The 21,721-nt window shown below is 40.2% G+C and overlaps 1 protein-coding gene and 1 pseudogene across 7 annotated transcripts in view; both read left to right on the top strand.

The window, feature by feature from the left end:
- The window catches only part of LOC111332566 (acyl-CoA dehydrogenase family member 11), a 135,719-nt gene extending 118,416 nt beyond the window's left edge, over positions 1-17,303 (top strand). For 4 of the 6 annotated variants that reach the window (XM_022937924.2, XM_088744373.1, XM_088744371.1 and 1 more), the window contains 4 exons: positions 2,659-2,727; positions 14,835-14,989; positions 15,092-15,208; positions 16,329-17,303. In XM_022937924.2, coding sequence (XP_022793659.2) covers positions 2,659-2,727; positions 14,835-14,989; positions 15,092-15,208; positions 16,329-16,544 — 557 coding nt within the window. In that variant the 3' untranslated portion in view covers positions 16,545-17,303. Of the gene's footprint in view, positions 1-2,658; positions 2,728-14,834; positions 14,990-15,091; positions 15,209-15,469; positions 15,872-16,328 lie in introns of those variants that run through there. The other 2 variants (XM_088744374.1, XM_088744372.1) reach the window with 2 other exon arrangements.
- On the top strand, positions 2,737-12,129 carry LOC148716488 (uncharacterized; annotated as a pseudogene). The gene is made up of 4 exons (XR_015995091.1): positions 2,737-6,651; positions 6,795-6,898; positions 7,162-8,196; positions 8,859-12,129. The product of XR_015995091.1 is annotated as an uncharacterized LOC148716488 (transcript).
- Positions 17,304-21,721: the final 4,418 nt, after the last annotated feature.

Genomic DNA, 21,721 nt, shown 5'->3' with positions numbered 1-21,721 from the left:
TGGCATGTGGTGCCTCATCATATGGCATTGGAGCGGTTATTTCTCTTATCATGGAAAACGGAGAACGACCCATAACTTTTGCATCTAGGACCTTGTCCTCCAGTGAAAAGAATTATTAAAATTGATAAAGAAGCTTTAGCCATCATCTACGGGGTCAAGAAATTCCACCAATATCTGTGCGGAAGGAAACTTTTACTTGAGACTGATCATAAACCACTTCTTGCCATTATGGGACCCAAATCCACGGTCCCAACGTTAGCAGCTGCTAGACTCCAAAGATGGGCCCTGATCTTGTCATCTTATTAGTATGAGATCAAGTACCGATGCACTGATGCTGATGCACTTTCCTGGCTGCCGGTTGATCATGTGGCAGCCTGTCAGGGAAGTGAACTTTATTATTTTAACTATGCTATTAATGATCTTCCTATTACCTGTAGGGACATTGCATGTGCTACTCAGGGGGATAAAGTCCTCTCCACTGTTCTGCAGTTTTTACGAAATGGCTGGCCTGATCAATCATGCCTACCCGAAGAACTGTTGCCATTCCTCTATCATCGGAATGAGCTGTCAGCAGAGCAAGATTGTTTACTATGGGAAATGAGGGTTGTCATCCCAGATGAGTACAAATCAGCCATGCTAAGCAGTCTACATGAAGATCACCGCGGCATTTGCCGCATGAAAGCCCTAGCTCGGAGTTACTTGTGGTGGCCCAAATTGGACACTGCCATTGAAGACACAGTACGTAATTGCAGCGCCTGTCAGGAAGTAAAGAAGGGAGCTGTTCCTGCCCCACTTATTCCATGGAAATGGCCTACTAGAGTCTGGCAGAGGTTACATATTGACTTTGCAGAATATGAAGGAATCAACTACTTGCTTATTGTGAATGCCCATTCAAAATGGCCTGAGTTATATGTGACCCAGTCAACTACTGCAGCAAAAACTGTTGAGCTGCTAAGTGGTCTGTTTGCGTCTCTTCTCCCTGAAGAGATTGTGTCCGATAATGGCCCCCAGTTTACCTCTGTTGAATTTAAAGTCCTCATACAGTCAAATGGTATTATTCATAACCGGATACCACCATATCATCCAGCCTCCAACGGTGGAGCTGAGAGGTATGTGCAACCCCTAAAACAGGCCCTCAAGACCAGCAAGCTCCAGAAGGGGGCATCTTTGCAAACACGCCTGGCTAGCTTCCTCTTCTCTTACCGAAACACCCTTCACACTGTAACAGATCAGACGCCTGCTACCTTGTTCTTGAAACGCCAACCTCGCACCAAACTATCCTTGCTACAACCTAACCTGACCCAACATGTTGAAGAAAAAACAAAGGATGGAGAAAGAACAGCGTGACCAGGGTCGCCAGAAGACCAGAGAATTCCTACCTGGGGATTAGGTGTTAGTCAGAAATTTCCGTGGGAAGAATAAGTGGAATAGAGGAACTGTTCTCCTTCACCTAGGTCCACTTGCCTATCAGATAAAGGTTGGGGATCGAATGTGTCACGTACATGTCGATCACCTATTGTCTGCTGGGGATTCCCATAGCGACAGCAATATTGAGGTAGCCCCACAGTGGAGGTATCTTTTCCTGTGTCGACAACAGTACTCCCTACCATGATTCCAACTGGGGATACCAGTACTCCTGGTGAATGTCCCCTTACTGAACCAAGAGAGTTACCTGCATCCCAACCCACCCTGTCTACTACACCAGGAAGAGCTGACAGACCAAAAAGGACAATAAGGCCTCCAGAACGATTGAACTTACAAGGAACTTCAGAACTTTTAGTAACTTGTCGAATTGTGGACATTTTCTTTGCTAAGGGAGGAGGTGATGTTGTATGTTGGGCTACCTGTGCCCTTTTTACCATATAAGGAAAACCTCGTGGTGAGCTCGAGCGAGCAATAACTGAGAGCGACCAACCATCACTGTTACTGTGTTTAACGGTAGTTTATTTAATGTTATACTTTCGAATATTACAACGACGTTCAGCCCCACGCTGCTACAAACCGAGACTACCTTGCGAGTAGGTCCTAAAATTGTTACGAGCCCCTTTTATGAACGTTTCTTTGTCCACAAATAACTTTGAGGCTTCAAGTATCACTAGTTGGAGTGGGGTCTGTGGGGGTCATTTGCATGGGAATTTCCTAGGGTCTGAAAAAGAGAAAAGAAAGTTAGAAAAAAGTAGCTGTCAATAAGAACATGAAGAATTTCTTCAGTACCAGGTGTCTAAAACACCATCATCCTGCTATGAATTCAGGTTACATATCAGTGGAAGAAATAAACTTGGGAAAAAAATTGACTGTTTGATGCCTGTAATCTGCCTTATTGGATTTAGGGTCAATTCCATTCTCCCTCTTAGGATCTGGGGTCATTTGCCACAGTTCTGTCTTTTAAGATTTGGAGTCATTTTCCACTCTTCTGTCTTTCCAGCTTTTAGGCTTGCCCAAGAATTACATGTAACATGAATAATCAGGCTTTAGCAGATTAATTTATAAACTATGAAGGTTCCCAGAATGTAAATGTTGTGTTTGAAAGGGTAAATATATTATCAAAGACTTTAAGGGGCATTGAAAATGGATATGATTATTTTTTGAGAGATTTTACATGGAAAATGGAGACATCCTTAGGTACATGTATTTTTTTTCGTTGTTTTTGCAATTCAGATGCTCCTCATGGCCACTATGAGATTGAGTTCAAAGATGTTCATGTACCAGCTTGTAATGTTATCTTGGGTATGTTCATACACAGGTTACTCTTAATTTGTTTTGTTTTTTTAACCTTTACTCTTAGTTACACCAAATTCTAGGAAACAAAAAAAATAGTCTTGGAATGCATATTGGTACTGACAGAGCACAATATTTATACATGTAACATTAAACAGAAATTGATGTTACGTAATGACGTCAATGAAGGCTGTTGATTGAACTTGCGGAACACCAGCAGGTTACTCGTTGGCATCTATTATTTGTTTTCTTAAGTTTAGAAAGGAATAGCTCGTGAACATTGATCACTTGCTAGAATAGTGCAACTGGCCCTTTAAAATAACACACTCGCTCACTTCTTGGCTAATATGACAAACTTCCATACCATGTTGAATTCAAGGCATAGTATTTCGCATCGCGCTTACTACAGAAATTCAAATAGGGTGTTATTAGATACAAAATAATCTGTTTTAGATATCAAGTGCAAATCTTGAATGACAAAATGCTCCCAAAAAAACAATAAAGGGGAAGTACGGCCTAGAAAAAGTTTATCTCAGTAAGAAGACTTTTTCCTAGGAAGTTTGAAAATAACTGCCATTTTGTCCTTGCATTAGCGACAAGAGTGCTTTGAAGTTGCCCTTTTTTACAACGTTCGTGGTTAGAGACACGCCATCTTGGATGTTACGTACATTAATTATGACATAGCATCAGTCAAACACAAACTTTTTTCGACGTTTTGTCCTTGATGACCTGTTTGACCTTTGTGAGAACTGTTATGAACAGTTCTAGTTTCGTTGCATGACTTTGAACAATGCGTGATTATCGAAGTTTGAACAATGCGTGATTATCGAAATTTTCGTGATTATTTTTCTATGCTTCTCTATGGTTTTAGATAGTTAAGCGATTGCGGTTTCTTATATATGACAGCTTATAAAGAGTTCGTTTTCCTTTATTGACTGTTCATGAATAGTTCGTTTTAAGACTAGATTATTTAGGTTTTGATTTCAATTGCGATCTTTAATCTTTATACTCCAAGGCAGCAAAAAAAACTATGCTAGGAGTTTCAAAATAATATCATAAAAAATAATAATTTAAAAAACAATGGCACGAAGTAATGAACAACAATCAGTTAAAACTCTTGATATAAATATGATCTATGAATTACAAATAAATAAATATAAAAAACAACAATAAAACATGTTGAATATATAAATATAGCTTTAACATAACGTACTATTCCTAAACTAAAAGATCAAAATAAGTGATAGATGTCAATTAGATGACTTGATGGCTGCAAGGGCAATTGCCTTAAACTCATTTAAGTTAACGTCTTTACTGGTAGGTAGATTGTTCCATAATACTATTGTCCTTGGGTAAAAAGAAAACTTGTACACATTAGTTGACACGCTGATTTGGCGGAAAGGACGACTGTTCTGTAATCTGGTAGCTCTTGTTATTTCTTTCATTTCGGGAGGGAAAATAATACCCACATGACCCATTAAGAGTCACTCTACCTAACCACCGCGTGAGGGGCGGCACAAGGTCGGAAAAATGGACCCCTTGATATTTCGTCCAGAGATAACCTCTAGTATGCTAGAAATCGCGATATAAGTTTTAGGTTCTAGACTTTTTACATTTTCTAGAAAATTACGAAAAACCGTCCACCACCCGTGAAGCCGAAAAATCACAGAAATGAGGTCAAATTTCATGATCAGATAAACGAACTCGCGTAAAGGCGCGTAACAAATTATGTTTTTCCTTAGTTTATAATTTTATTAAGGAGGTATTGATAAGCTGCCGTGATGATATTTTAGACTTACAATAGTGATTCCGAATTCCTGGAGAGCAAGCGAAGAGAACCGAAATTTCTAGACTCTGAAAATCAAAAATTCCATACCGTTTTCAAACATCCCAAAACATACTCGATATTATGTAGAATTCATTCAAAATTAAATTCTAGCAAGTGCAAGTTATAGCTATTTTTGAACGTGATATATTTTTTTTCTTGGCAAAAGATATTTCTGATGCGAGCGGCCCCATACAAGTTGACCCAATTTGACCTTTCAAAGAGATTTTGTTTCACCACGAAATGTAAACAATTCGACTAGCCTTAGCTCGCTTCCTGAGCAAACCATAGAAAAAAACCCTGCCATTTCCCATCAAACTCCCCAGTAAACCTGAGATAATACTTCGATGACAGCGTACCTTCCAAATTGGTGTTTGAAGGCAAGTAACTTTGATTTTCTTCGCTAATTTTCCTGTGTCTTGCTGCCGTTCTCAGCCACCGGCCTGTTCATACGGCTACGGCACCTTTAGTTTCTCTGGTTTGTGCAATATTTTTGCGGGACTTGGATCCATGTCTTGCATATAAAGCCTCCTCTGGTTATTTTTGGAGTTTTGTATTGAATGCTTCTAATGAAAAGAGGCAAGAAGTGAAGGAACTAATTGAACTGAAAAATAGACCCAGATCGATGTCATGCAGTCTTTACATCTAAGTTATCACGTGCCGCAATACATCCGCATGGATATTTTTGTCTTGCTTTTGCTCATTTCTTCATTTTCTTCCTCAGTAGCATAAAATGTTTTGGTTTTGGTTTTTTTTTATTACACGCCTATTTTGAAGGAGAGTTCTTTGTATACAATACTTTGAATCGGTGTATGTACATGCGACACATTTACTTTCCCATTTTCTAGTGACTGTGCAACAAACTAGAAATCCTATCGAGTTTAGCTCCAAAATTCAAATGCCTGGGCGGGTCCAGTGCTCATGATTTCCTAAAGCTAGGTAAAAGGGAATAGTAATGTATATCTGAAAAAGTTACTGGCCGCAAAGCCAGTTTTTGTTATTTGTATTAATTTAATTACCAATTTGCCCATGGCAGGTGGACAGGCAAATAGGTCCTCTTCGTGGTGCTTCTAACTTTTTAGGAATTGTGTGTTTAACTAGATACCTTTCGATGCAGAGGTACGCGCACGCTTTTTTATTATTCTTCGAAAAATATCCCGTAGGAAACTGAAAATGATTTTCTTTAGGGTTCGCACGAGACATGTTTCTTTTCGTACGACCATAGAGCACGTAAAACTGTTTTGACGGTTACCAACGAGGGAGATCTAAGTTTAAAACAGATAATTACCAAACGCAAATAGATCTGTTGCAAACGCTTTGTTTACCTCTCAAAAAGTTCTAAATATAGAATTCTCACAGAGTTCGAGCTGTTATCTTTCAAAATCGAACTTGTCGATCGCTTGCCCGATAAGCGAAGCTAGCATGTGCGAGGCTTCTAACTTTTTCTTAAATTCAGCAAACCTTATCACGCGGACAAACTCCACTGGATTAAAATCTTTACAACTTTACAAAGATATGCGCAGGAAAATGAGTTTAGGTCTGTTAAAGTGTATTGCATAACTCGAACGTTCACTTTGTCAAAAAACAAATTGAAATCAAACATTATTTACAATTCGGCATCCCGAGTAATTAGAACGCATATGTTTACTTCTGTTGAAATTGAGTCATTTGCTCTGCGTCATCTGTTAAAGAATTGGAAAATGGAGAGAAATTACTCGTTTCAGCGGCTAGTTGGTGGCCATTGCGGTCAAGACCCTCGAAGCACTAAAGTCCAAGATTTAGTTCCCTTGCTAACTTGTAACAGGGATATATCACGCCACAAAAGCTCTCTTGGGCTGAGACCGACAGCGGCGTAGACACTGAAGTGGAACGGATTCTAGCAAGGTCTTCAATCTTCAGTTTCCCTTCCAACATTTCTGACATGGATATTTGTCCCGCTCATCGTTCTTCGCTGGGCATTGGGTGGCGAAGGGGTTTGGCGCGTTGCCGTATACCAGCCCAGCTGTCGAAGCACGTCCGCAAATCTCGTACTACGGATCGTGGAATCAGTAAAGACATCTCTAGATTAATCTTGCGTATTGCTGGAATATTTCTTCCAGTCGGCTCTGGTAAGTGTCCATTGGAATAAAATCCATAGACTGCAGTGCTACATTACGTTTCATAAGAGCCAAGTTACATTCGGAAGAGCAATGTTGAATACTAAAATTGAATCATTATTCAATAATTATTATTGTTTTGTCGTTTTTTCAAGGAATATGTAGTAAATGTAGGATAACTCTTGGAGAACATGTCAGAGCTGATTGCTAAGACCCACAACTTATTGCCCTTTCAGAGAGTATCCATGAGCTTTCTTTGGTAAGTACTAGCTATTTTGGGAGTCTCGCACATACCATTGATTTTATATGTACAGGGTAAACGCCTAAATTTCATTAAGTTACCACACAACTCTTATTCTGCATCGCTCTTTTTTAATCAGACTCCCTGATTATACTTAGCAACGCTAATGTTATGGTTGTTTCTAAAGTTCAATCATTTATGCCACGCCTTGTTTTCCATATATTAACATGGAAAAGCCTCATGAACCGTGCGCAATATAACAGTTGACGTTGCTGTTCCAGGCTGAGGAGACGACTCTTACTCGTCCTGAACACAGTGCCCCAGCCACCCCAGGAGGAAGCTTCTATTTGCCACTTAGCGGCGACTCGTCCTCCTCTGAGGAGATCTCCTTTGACAGCGCATCAGCTACAACAAAGCGCGAAACAAAGTCCAAGATCACTGACCCACTCAATGATTACTTGCGCACTCGAGAAATCAGTCCCATTCGTTCTCGGCTACAGTGGCCTCGAGAAGAAGCGAGTGAAAGAACACGACGCTACTACGTGCGGAAGGCAAGTCAAGGTCTATCTACACTTCTACAAGACATAGCTCCAAGTGATAGTGGTTCTCACTTCAAGGCAGTCTATTCCTCTTGTGTACAATGTAACGGAGAGGAAGCCACAAGCAGTTCAGTCGACGAAACCATGATGAGCGCACTCGCTGAATGCTACCGCGCAGCGGACAGCTGGGAGACGCGTCGGCAAATCCTGTCTATTATGGCTGATAAGTTGACACTGAATCAGCTCCGACACTGGATACCCGATTTATCTCAGTATCGTTTTACTGAGGCCAGACGCCACTGCTTAGCATATGGAAGGGGAGCACCAGTGCTAACAGTTCCGACGCCAAGGATGAGAGTATCCACTGCTCAAATCGACCACTTCGTAGCGTTCATCACTAGTCCCCATATTATCCAAGATTTGCCTTTTGGCGAAAGAACAATCATGTTATCGACGAAAGAGACTATCAAGGTTCCAAACGTCATACGGATGATTATCCCAGAGCGAATAGTCATCCAGTATATGACTTACTGCCAGGAGTCTGGGTTCACGCCACTAAGCCGCGCTACCCTTCTGCGGATTTTGAGCAAGTGCGCTGCATCTGTTCGGACATCGGTTCAAGGCCTCGATTATGTTAGTGCTACAGGTGCGGAAGCATTTGACGATCTGTGTGATGTTATTGAAACCCTTGGAGATGTAGGACAAGGCATGGGATGGGCGAAACAGCAGGAAAATAATCTACGCGCAAGCAAGCGGTACCTTAAAAGCGACTTTAAGGTGGGTGTGACCCGCGCTAGGCAGATACCCCTATACCTCTCAATGTCACTTGCCCCAAATCTTTGTCTTGTGCTTTCAATATGGCGTCTGCGATCACACACGCCCAGTTTTCGGAGTTAGAAAAACAACCTCTACCACCTTCTAGCAATTTAATCGAAATACCATGAAATAGCATCATTTTTTTTTTTTTTTTTTTGTTCAGTTGGTGCTATTTACCGCTAAATATTTGTCAGTTTCACGGTTCTACTGTCCGGCACTCAAAGGCTAATTACTAGAAAGGACTGACTCAATGGGCGTGCCAATCGGTCCATACGGAATGAAAATATGATAACAAAATGTTAGAGCGGATTTCACTTGACTGTTGTAAAACTAACCACAAAAAATATTCCTCGGCCAACCAGGAGCGGAACCCATTAAAAAAACAAATCAATCAGGAGGCGAAATATGTCTGACTTGCGTTTGGTAGTGACATGAGTAAACGTGCATTTGGGTTTGGTTCGCCATTTGATTGGCTCACTAACAACAGACTAAGCCCCTCAATCAATAGGAAAACGAAGTGAACGCAAGTCTGACAGTCATGTGAAATCTTCTCTATCCTTCTGCCTAGTACTCTTTAAAGCAGCTCGTCGTAATTATAACTTTTTTTCAAACGTTTATCGCAGGTCCACGTTTCCCAGAGTTCTACAGTAGCGGATCACTGCAGGTCATTCGCTTTAAGCGACCCGAAGGAGCCTTCGTTCCAGGCCACATGTGATCACTATCACAATGACGTGTGTGAGCGCTGCGCTACATTGAGGTGGACTCTAAATGATATCGAGGAAGGTTTGGTTGCGCAAAGTCAAAACATGACATCCAACACGAAGGCAGAACTTGTTTTCCGAGTCAAGAATGTAAGGACCGCTATATTAGCGTGGAAGTGTCATCTCCTCCGTTCCATCAATTAGGATGGAGCCAGAGTACAACTTTTGGAAGCGATTGATGAGTCGTCTGTTTTAATTGTTCAAGACTGGGCAATGAAATATCTTCCTCGGAAGTATAGAGAAAGCCAGACCGATTGATTCGGTAAACGCGGGATCCCATGGCATCTGACAGTTGCCACAAGACGAGAGGGAGGGGAGTTGCAGATGCTAACGTTCGCACACATTTTCAAGTCGTGTAATCAAGACAGCTGCGCAGTCCTTGCCGTTATGGCTGATGTTATTCGGCAGCTCAAGTTCGCCATGCCTGGGCTCAAGACCGTCTGTTATCGGCAGGATAATGCCGGCTGTTACCACTGTGGAACCACTCTCGTCTGTGCAGCAGCTCTTGGCCATGAAGAAGGTGTCAAGATCAGGCGTCTAGATTTTTCTGATCCACAAGGGGGCAAGGCGGCATGTGATCGGAAGGCTGCGACTATAAAATCACACATGAGGATTTATCTTAACGCTGGAAATGATATCGAGACGCCTGAGCAGATGAGAGACGCGATACTCTCTTCTGGTGGAGTTCCTGGTGTTAACGTAGCATTGTGTGAGACTGTCCAAGTCCCGACGGTGCTGTCTTCAAAGATAGAGGGTATAAGTCAGCTCTGTAATGTCGAGTACAAGGAAGAAGGGCTACTAGTTTAGAGGGCGTATGGTATCGGCGATGGCACACTCATCCCTAAGGACAAATTGCATTGCCCATCCCCATCTGACCCACCAACCCTTACCGGAGTTACTCGCTCTTACTCAAGCGCATTTACATCTGTTAAGGAGAGGCGCATAAAAGCATCAGTTCGAGATCCACATCCACCAGTGCATATCGAAGAGGAAGACAGTAACGCAGCGATCTTCAGCTGTCCTGAGGAGGGTTGTGTCAAGACATTTGTGAGATATTCATCAATGCAGCGGCATTTAGATTGTGAAAAACACCAACGTGCTCTTGAGCGATATACTCTAGTGGATAGAGCTGCTGCTGGATATGCTCAAAGGCTTGAGGGGCAATGCGCAGCTCTTCCTGAGCTGGACGCAGTTGCAGAACCGCCATCTTTTCACGACATACTACCGAAGGGCTGGGCGCTCAAGTCAAGTGCTTTCCGTAGATGTAGATTTACGTACAAGCAAAAGAACTACCTGACTGAGAAATTTCAACAAGGTGAGCGGTCAGGACGAAAAAGTGATGCGGCATCAGTTGCGCGCTCTATGATGTCTGCCGTGGACTCGCATGGGAAACGGATGTTCAGTAGTGAAGAGTTTCCGACTGCATCTCAGGTCGCTGGATTCTTCTCCAGACTTGCGGCAAAGAAGTCTCTTTAACGATGATGATCTTGAAGAGGTGATTGAATGTGCCACCCAGGACGCAACCATCAAAGAATTGACGAATGAGGTTTCTTGCGAACTTTTGCCGGGGTATCCCATCATGTGCGATAAATATAATCTATGCGAAATGACCTCAGGAGGGAAACTCAACACGACCAAGTGTTACGTGCACGAATGACCAACAAATGTCCGCTAACAAAGCATATATGAAAATAGACTCCGTAGTACGATGTATGGCACGCAACAAAAATGTAACAACAAGCAGTTACCCATTTTAACTATTATTTAATTAGTTTTACATTGTCTAATTTACTTAGGTTAAAGATTAAGTTAAGCAGTTCATAAAGCAGGCTTACAATCCTTCATGCCGTGTAAGTGTTCGTCGTCTTGATCAACTTCCAATTCCAACATCCGCCGACTGAAGACCACAGCGCTTGGCTTTCTTGATTTATCGCATTCTTTCCTTGTACACAAATTCTTCCGGAGGACTCCATAGTAAACTCTGTATTCTCTATCTTCTTCCTCTCTCGACTATCGTCTTTTGCATCGTCTTCTCTCCGGATATCGCAAGGTCAAAAGGTCATAGCCTCGTCACATCATAGCTTCCAAAAGTTCAGTCAGCAAGCCACGAGGGTAAGCCCTCGGGCAAATCTCTTTTGTACTTCTCATAAGTCAGCTTTTATACATTTACTTTAGTTATACAGAATGTTCTATTACTATTTATAGCGTATTATAAGTTGTACTATTTTTGGAAACTGCTGAGTCACATGAAAGACGTTTCTGGAATATTACAGATCATAGATAATTCTAGAAAAGTCTGGGATTGCGTGACAGATTCAGTAAAAATAATTCGATCCTCGTAACACAAGTTATCGGTTGCAAAACTAAGAGACATTTGCGCCGGGCTTGACATTGCTGTTGATGTAACCATCAAACGTAAACAACCCTATGCCGAAAAAATTGAAGAGTACTGTCAAAAATGTCGCTGCAAAGCGTAAAAGTAAAGCCCAAAGTTAGCACAAGGGTGGGTAGGGGGATGGGAGGAGGGTACGTTGTTCAGTATCACGACCCAAATACCACGCCAAACCCTAACCTAAGCGTACTTCAATCGTAGGAGCACTGTCATATGGGCATTCTCCTTAGAGTCCATGTCACTAAGATGCTGCAGGGATTTTATATAAGTTTGCGCTCAGCAGGAAATTTGTTTTCCGGCTTGCGCCCGCACATTTTGTTTTCAAAATCTTCCAGTCCCCCCCCCCCCCCCCCAACCCCCTTTTAACTAAAAGAAAATGGAATGGGCCGTCCTTTACCCCAAATACATTTTCTTTTCACTCACTTTAAATTCAAAGTTAGCACAAAGGAGGGGTAGGGGACTAGGGGGAGTGAATAGGGTATGGTTACGAACTCTAAGCTATTTTCCACTACCCACTGAGCTGAGCAATAGCTAAGTTGCGCTAAGGAGAAAAATGGGAAGTTGTCCCATTTTAACTCGAAAGAAAAAGGTATTTGAGCAAAAGCAATTGAGTGAATTACTGTATAAATATTTGGAACAAAAGACATGAAAAAGTCTTGTGTATGTTTATATAATGAAGGAAAATCTCAATTAAATTGTTCCAGTGGCCATATAATGAACCGCTAAATGCATTGCGTGCAACATTGCATCAGAAAACTTCTTTTCCCCTCCCCTGTCAGAAAAAAAGAAAAAAATTAATCACCTGGTCTGGAAGTGACGAAGGAAAGATTGCGTTACGCCCACTATACCGAGATTTACGTCTTGCGCTCACGAATTTTTTTTATCATACAAGAAACTGAATGAATATAAAAGGGTTGCTCACTGAGAGGTAGATATTGGAACTTCGGGATTGATTTTGCGGAAAAGTGTTGCACAAGCTTAGCCTGGAACCGGCGTACAAGCTCGATGTCAAGATATGACCCTAAATTATCAGTGAAGCGTGGCAACAAAGCAATGGAAAAATTAACTGAGAACGTCAAAATAATTTGCCTTCAAACACCCCTTTGGAAGGTAAGCTGTCATCGAAGTATTATTTCAGGTTTACTGGGAAGTTTTAATGGGAAATGGCAGGGTTTTTCAATGGTTTGCTCAGAAAGTGAGCTAAGGCTTGTCGAATTGTTTACATTTCCTGGTGAAACAAAATCTCTTCGAAAGGTCAAATTGGGTCAACTTGCATGGGGCCGCTCGCCTCAGAAATAACTTTTGCCAAGAAAAAAATTATATCACGTTCAAAAACATCTCTTGTACTTAGTAGAATTTAATTTTGAAAGAATCCTACATAATACCGAGTATGTTTTGAGATGTTTGAAAACGGTATGGAATTTTTGATTTTCAGAGTCTAGAAATTTCGGCTCTCTTCGCTTGCTCTCCAGGAATTCGGAGTTACTATTGTAAGTCTAAAATATCATCAAGGCAGCTTACCAATACCTCCTAAATAAAATTATAAACTAAGGAAAGCCATAATTTGTTATGCGCCTTCACGCGAGTTCGATTGTCTGATCATGAAATTTGACCTAATTTCTTGGATTTTTCGGTTTCACGGGTGATCGACGGTTTTTCGTAATTTTCTCAAATGTAAAAACTCTAGAACCTAAGACTTACATCACGATTCTTAGCATACCATAGGCTATCTCTGGACGAAATATCGAGGGGTCCATCTTTCCGACCTTGTGCCACATTTTTTCAATCTCACTCGGTCCCTACAGAGAGTCGCTCTTAAGATCTTGTAAAACTTGTAAGCGATCAGCTTTATCGTATTAGTTCTTCCAAGCCACAGAGATCCACTCTTCAGAATCTTCTAATCAATTACAATAGAGATTAGAGAAATCTATGATGGTTTAATACGTTTGTCGCCTTCTGCACCAGGTGTCCCCGATTAGTAGGCCACTTGTGACCAGCTAGAAGAGTTTGACACATTAATAAAGTTGATAGATTGATTGATTGAACATTTTCTAATAGTTGAAATAAGGTGAACTGTCTTGTGGTTGAATGTCAAAATACATTCTAAAATTCAAAATGAAAAGGAGTAAGCCTCCACAAGCTAAGGGAAAGTAAAATATTAAAGAAAGTTTAGGTGGCAAGAATAACCCACAAGGACGGCTTGCCAAACCCTGCAAAACCTCAGAACTGCCAAAACTAAGACTTCCAGCGAGGTATACAGGCTTGTAAGTTTTCCTTGTTGGCCTTCGCTTCGAACTGAAAGCTATGCTTACCTTTTCCATATTCAACGCAAATTTGAGTTATTTATTCAAAGAATATTTTCAAACCATTTTCTCGTAAGCGAATAAATCGAAGCTCGAAATGATGGTATACCACGTGGTAAATTCTCAATCGCCACCCTTCACGTCCTTTACCAAAGCCGATTTTTAGCATCGTGCACTTTTCCAAGTAGTTTATAAATATATATTGTCTTTCCTAAGTCTGTTATGAGTCCACCGACACTTAATACATATCCGGCAAATAATCAAGACTTCTGCGAGTAATACAAATTATCCTTCGTCATGAAGGCGCCCATATTTCACTATATAATATCGATTGGACACGATGAAAATAATGTGACAATGTATTATGTCTTCCAACCAACTACTTGACGTAATTATGATGTGCGTATACTTTCAAGAGAAATCGAAGCTTTTATTTTAGTTTCATTTACATTGGGGTAATTTCTATTAGTATAATTTCAGAGCTGAGGAGAGAGTTTCCAGCAATCTGATTGGTCGAGCGGTTCCTTATATGACGCTATACAAACCGCTCCACGCGGTTTATTTAAAATATTTAAATAAAATGTTAGTAAATGATATTATATATACAAGGCTAAAAGATTAGGAAAAAATTATTAAAATGTTTAAACCAACGTTTTCGGCTGTTTGTCACTCTGATGATGGCAAAGAGCCGAAAACGTATGGTTTAAACATTTTAATAATTTTTTCCTGATCTTTTAACCATGTATATATAATATCTTTTCTTAAGCGAACATTATGGACAAAATGTTAATAAATGTTACTCAAGTGTTATGATTTTAGAAATTTCTCTGTTGTTCAGCTCTGAAATTATACTAAAACAATTCGCCTCAGGTTCGGTGAATATTGTCGAATAATCCCCTCGACTTCGTCTCGGGGATTATTCTACGATATTCACCTCGCCGTCGGCGAAGAATTGTTATATGCAAACACTGTGTGACAGGGGCGACTTTCTGGCGCGTACCCAGGATCTCTGATATAGTAATGAACATTGAAATATTAAAGTAACCAGACTGCATTTTATTTTGATAGGTCCTTTTGAGTTTGTCAGCGTCTAAAGAGAAGAGTGACTCATACTCTTAGAATTTTATTTTCTTGTGTGTGTAGGTGAAGGAAGGGGATTTGAAATAGCTCAAGGTCGTCTAGGTCCAGGCCGTATTCATCACTGCATGCGCTTGGTTGGTTTGGCAGAGCGATCTCTTGACCTTATGGTCCAGCGATCTTTGGAAAGGGTGGCATTTGGAAAACGTTTGTCAGAAAAGGTCCGACAGTTTGATTTTTTTTACCATTTTCTGTGGGCAAATCAGCCATTAGCTGAATTTTTAATGATGGGATATGTACTATACTAGGTTTACCTTTTTCAGGGGATGGTTCAAGAACAGATTGCTCTTTCCAGGATTGAAATTGAGCAGGCGAGATTGTTAGTCCTTAATGCTGCTCATAACATTGACAGGCTTGGAAACAAGGCTGCTAAGAATCAGGTGTGGCCCAAGTTGAACATAGACCTTACATTAAATTTATAAAAGACAAGGTCCCAAATCAAAGTTAGTGCCTGGCACTCTTATTACAACTGCTTAATACCTTACTTATTTAAGGTTGCTTCCCACCTTCGCGGGTGTCGTTCGTGAAAAAATTCCTACGCGCGCTAGTCTCGAGAAAATCCCTAACAAACTATACATAAAAAAAGCTTAATACATGCAGTATACGATGAAAATATAATTTAGGCGTTTTTTTTCATTTAGGGAGTGGCAGGAGCCGGTAAGGCGTGAAACGACCGAGGGTCCTTCTATTGAATTTATCGGGTATCAGATCCCGCAGCACGAGCAAAATAGCTGTACAGTCTTATTCACAAGGCATCAATCAACAAAAGTGTGTCAGGCTCTTCCGATATTCTGATTGGTTGTCTTGATATCTGCATTTAAAGTTGGAGCAGCGTAAAATATGCGAAACGTGTTGCGTAAATGGACACCTAAATGTGAAAATATTTCAAATATCAAAATTCCCTGACACACTTTCGTTCGTCATTATCCCTGGAATGTTTTGGCGAAGTTTGTCGAAAATCAGTCAAATCTACATTATCCTATAAATTTGCTCAAAGTGGATGTATTCCTCTTAAAATAAAATGCGAGATTTTGACTCCTAAACATTGTAAACAACTAGCGCCACACCAGGAGATTATCTCGCCTCCTAAAACCCCGAACCAATGGGAAGACGGGACCTCCAATGATAATGGATCAAGATTTTCCCGGGAAAAGTATCGCATAGCAGTCAGGTTTTTTTTGTTGAACTTTAAGTAATAGGCAAAGTTAGTTGAGGAAAACCCCGCGGCAAAAAAAGTAAAGTTGAGGAAACGGCTGAAAAGCAAAACAGCGAATCGACAGACAGCCTAAGGAATACTCTGATCGCTGAAATGAGTTCCCTCGGGAAGGTTTATCAATGATTTCATATGATGCGAGTGTATAAAAGTTCATCTTGTTTACTTGATTTCAAAAATTAAAATACTTGAAATAAGATGAATAATAATGATTACTGAGCAGCTTCTTATAGCAACACCTCAAAGCATTTAGAAAGTGGTACATAAGGATAATTTATATTTTTTAGATCGCCATGGCAAAGATTGTTGTTCCTCGAATGGCTTGTAATGTCATTGATAGAGCAATTCAGATACATGGAGGAAAAGGTGTTTGTCAGGATACTCCACTGGCCAGTTTCTATTGTCAAGCACGGAGCTTGCGGATTGCTGATGGTCCAGATGAAGTTCACTTGGAAGCTGTAGCTAAATTGGAGCTTAAGAGAGCACTAATAGCAAAAATATAAAGTGGCATAGATCAGCACTTTTTTTCAGCTGCTGACCAATTACGGACTGGTCACAAGGTGCAGGAGGGGGGTTGGGCTGGAAAAATCAGATTTTTAATGAAAGCATTTTCAGTAGGCCCCTTCCCCCTTGGTGATTGTATGATTGAACATAGCACACCTTTGAATCCTATAACTTACACCCCCTCCTAAAAAGCTCTATGGCGAAAGTATTTTGCTTTTACTTACCTTTATCTCACTCCAACAAGACCTGTGGTGTAAATTTCCTGAAACCAAATTTGAAATAACTGAGGCTTCATTTGCCATTTCAAATCTGTGAGATTTTACTCCTCATACCAGTCAAAGAAGATGCTCAAGTTGTCAAAAGTAGTTGGTAATTTAATACCACTCAAATGTCGCACCATCTTGACAAATCGTGACGCTCATAAAACATTAAGTAATTGCTGATATATTACAACCTTTCACTTAACATGGGTACCAGTTCGGGTGGCCTGTGATAACGAAAATCAAAGTCATTATTATTTAGACAGGTCAGGGTTTCTGTAGCTTTCAAAGTCTGCTGCAGTTCCTATTTTAAGAATATGCTTATTTTTAAAGTTAACATAGAGTTAGGGGCATTGCTTACCAGTTTATTGAACTCCACTGTAGTATTCAGGTAGCGTTCTTCATTCCCTAAGGAACTAGACCCAAAATAGCCATCCTCAAAGTTTGAATTCAACTCATTAAAACGTAACTGTTAATAAAACACTTCCAGAACCATGATCAGATTGAATTATGATTTACACATGACCCATCCCCTCCTACCCTCTACTCTATGATTAATCCCTTACTATTTGTTCTTATTACGACAGCCCTTTTTTGACACGGTGAAAGTGCAGCAACTTTTATCTGAAGCAGATATAAAGGCAAGAAATGAATTGAACATGATGTTCCATTTACTAATCATTATTTAATTTTCCACTTCTTTTAAGCCACCGCGTGGTCTAATAAGTGTTTTTCAGACAACGAAATAATTTTGGTTTTATCAACTGAGTTGATAATGTAAATTGGCCGCCGTAAAGAATTTGAAAGCTGACGTTTCAAGCGCAAGCCTTTCGTCGACGCGAGAGAGAGAGAGGGTGAACGCTCGAAACGCTTTGTATCTCTTTATAGTGGCCAATTTACATTGTCAACTCGGTTGATCAAATCAAATTTACCTTTTTATGCTCCCCCACCGATGCAGCACCACAGTTTTTTCGGAAACTTGCCCCCTTTATTGTTTTTAGATGAGTTAAACTGATTTTGAAACTCTCTTTGAGTAACGTATACTTGAACTTCTTTTGTGATCACAAGCAATTTAGAGACCGAGTTTTACTGGTTATTTTCCTTTATTTCTTTGATAAGCAGGCATTTATAGGATAACAAAAAATGCCAACGGCATGCAGATGTCTCAGAGATGTGATTTGAAGAGGGGAAAAGCAGTGTTTAGGTCATTTAGCTTCGTAATTGGTCTTGGGAGGGTAAACGTACATAAAGTTATTGAACTTGAACACTGATTTTCAAGTGCAAAGGTGCATGTTGTTGATAATACAGAAGGTGGTTGAAAAGAATTTGCTTGGGTATATGATGAGACGGGAGTGACCGTATACATGTTAGATTCGACCTTTCTAAAGCTTTTTGTTTATTTTTTTTTCTGAACATCGAAGTAAATGTACAATCTTACCCTTAACTGTAAAGTTAGAAGTCATACATATTTCATCGTGCTTTTTTTCGGATACGGACAAGTTTACCCGCACAAAGTAGTTGAATTACTTCAATTGGTTAGAAAATTCGCGAAAACTGAAACGAGCGTCGGTAGCCGTAAAATGGCGGAAATCAGTGCCCCGAGTGGAGGCAAATGAACTTTGCTCATGAAAAGTGCAAAAGAAAGCAAGCTCATATCAATTTTATGAATTTGTATAGGAAGGATGGAGGTATGGTTTAAGTCTAAAACGGAACCATGTCATTTAATTTGGAGCTCACGGAACGCTCTAAAAATTACCAATATTTCAAAATCCAAATATCGCATTTCGAAGCAAATTTTCAATTATCACTTTTACCATGCGGGGTAACTCAGAATAACTGGGGCTTTTTATTTCCGCACGGAAAAACCACGCTGAAGACGTTGAAGACGGGAGACATTTGATACTAGTGTAGATGTTACATACGAAAGTGTTTGTCACGCAAGGCTGAAATTATTTCAATCACAAAAGACATTTTCTTCCCCTCTTGTGGTTTTTCGGCCCCGAAAATCATGGATAATAATATGTAAATAACAGGTGTTCATTAGATAATATAAAATATGTTACTTTGGACGAGTGTTTCACTGAAAAGCTCAGATTCAATTGAAGGAGGACTCACCCCCACCCCGTTGAAAACCCCTGTAGTAACTGTTTCTAACTGAAAATAATTAATTAAACACAGTCGTGAGGGAATAAAGACTCTGGTAGTGCTTTTTCAGTGATTATCAATCAAATGGCATCTTTAGACGGAGGGATACTAAAATCATTATGCTAGAAGAATAAAATGATGCGTTGATCAATCAATTGAAACCTCAACACCACTTCCCCTCAGGAATTTTAGCTTTTGAAGATTGCCCATCCTTGGGATAAAAGGTAAGATCAGCGACAGTGCCTTGACCAGCAATTTATTTGACTATTCAAGCTTCGATTCAAAACCTAGACTCTGTAAACCCTGAGCCATTCGCTTTAAGTGCCTCCATATTAAAAGATTAACCAGTACTCCAGGCTGTTAAGACTTGACCCTTTCGGTTCAAATTCCCCTCTCCACTTTGGTAAGGTTCAAAGGAGGACAGTCAAAAGCCCGTGGGTTGCCCAAGATGTGAAGCTGCGAATTAATCGGCGTAAACGTCACTGACACCGATTCAAACTTCGAACGTCAAAAATCTTAAGAAAAGAATGTCAATTAACTAAATTAGTACGCCAAGCAAAAATAATCGATTGAGTTAGTGACTATAAAAAAAGCAAAAAAAGATAAACTTGTGATCGCTATTGACTCTCTAAAATGAATTTCGAGCAGAAAACGCAAGCACGAGGTACAAAGATTGCAAGAACATGTATTTCCAAGCGAAAAAACTCAGTGAGAAACTGAACTTTTGATAAAAATACCTCGAGCTTGAAAGTTATAACTACTTACAATATATGGCAGGACAGTCTTGTGGTAACTCCGAGCGTTCTGATTAGTTCTTACCAGATTGGGATTTTGCCGATACGGACCGTTTCCACGGAAGCGATCATAAGCTATGTATTTTAGTCGCGAAAGCCGCAGATTAAAAATTGATAAAAGTGTTTTCCCGAATGCCATATAATGAAATACTTAGTAACGTCACTTGCTCGAGCTGTATTGGGGAATATTGGCCCTCGGTCGTTTCTGTACGGACTGCGCTGCGCTCGTTCCGTACTGCCACGATTTCGGGCCAATAATCCGATTCTCAGTACGGCCCTCGCGCTAAGTTAGTAAAAAGTTATTCTTTGTGGCAACCACTTATTCGTCTTCCTTAGCACAGCCTCCGTAATAAAGAAGGCTGCCTCATGAAGTCTCTGCTAGCAAACCACAAATTTAAAGAAAATCTTGACTACGTGCCGTGCCCCTTTGGCAGTTTGACTAGACAGGCGCTTTGCAACATTTTGGAAAACTTCCTCGAAATAACGATTTTTAGAAAACAAAACCCGAAAAACGGTCAGCCAGAAAATTGCTAAAAAAATTGTCTCACTAATTCTATGATCAGCCTAGCGCGTTATTCCTTTAGCATAGCTGGATAACCCTTCTAGAATGCTGCATCTTTGTGACCCTCTCCTTCATCCAACGCCTAAGGAACAGTGACGCCCGGAACAGGTGATCCAGTCCGATTGCTAGAGGGGGTGTTAAAAATTGGCCCTCGATCTAAAATTAAATCTATTATGGCCTCCACATCGGTATTCCTGACAGCCTTAAAGTGATCAGAAATGACTTTATGGCGTGGCATTAGCTGAAGTAACATTAGCTGAAGTATCAGAAGGATAACCTTTTTCTCGACACAATTGTTTTAGTTTGCGAACAGTTTCCAGCCCAACCAATGCCTGAAAATATTGATTTCTATTTCCTTGAGTTTTGTATTTAAAACTCTCAATTTGGGAAGAACTTTCTTCACTCAGCTATGATTCTTTGTTTGGATTAGTGATTTCAAATAACACACCGTTCATTAATATTGATCCTCAGTTCTAGTTCACGTTGGTATTGTTCTCCTATTTCAATCACTTTACACTTTGCCTCCGTTTCGTCTTTACTCTGACTTTTGATCCTTTCCCTAATCTTTATTTTATCATAATTTTTTCCTCTCTTTCCTTTGCTCTGCTATAGCTATTTATTGTTTTGTGTTATACTTATTGGCTCTTCTAAGTATGTGATATCACAGTTACATTCAATTCTGCACGAGATCCCCGTTGCGAAGCTAACAAGTCTGACAACGATGGCATACCGATAAGAAAGATTATCTCATTGAAACGTTTGTTAAAAACCATATTTACGGAAATTCGTGGCCGTAAAATTGCAAGATGAGAACAAGATTGAAATAATTTCTGCATTGCGTGACACATGCTTGAGTGTGTTTCATATACAGTAGTTTCAGATTATTTCCCGTCTTCAACGTCTTCGGCAAAGAACATTTGACTTACCAGCATAAATGAATGAATTATCCCCTTTCGCCCTCCGCTAGCTTACGGAATGTGAATATTGTAAACAATTTCGCCGTGGAAAATATATAAGAAATTGAAAGGAAAGCAGGGATAAAAACCAATCTGTCGTCGTTAGCTATGCAAGAGTAGCTTATTGTATTGATTTCCAGATCGAACACGGTGCTCTGGGGTGGATCCAGGTTTTCAGTCGAGGGGGTTCGATGAAAGGCGGCCGCCCCAGTAGGGGGTCCGGGGCATCCTCCCCTGGAAAATTTTTCAATTTCAAGTCCTCGGAAACGCGATTTGCGCCATTTTGAGGCAAAGTCAGCGTGTGTTAATATCTTACTTTTAAAGTTAAAATGCCATTCTTTTTCTTAAAAATTTAACAAAGCTACGTAAAAACATGCAAATATGCATTAAGAAAACTATGATATGATACCACATTGTATCATATTAGATTTTGTGTTTATTCAAAGACGGGATCGAGAA

The sequence above is a fragment of the Stylophora pistillata genome, chromosome 14 (assembly GCF_964205215.1).
Source record: "Stylophora pistillata chromosome 14, jaStyPist1.2, whole genome shotgun sequence".
Classification (NCBI taxonomy): domain Eukaryota; kingdom Metazoa; phylum Cnidaria; class Anthozoa; order Scleractinia; family Pocilloporidae; genus Stylophora; species Stylophora pistillata.
This window is presented reverse-complemented; position numbering and strand designations above follow the sequence as displayed.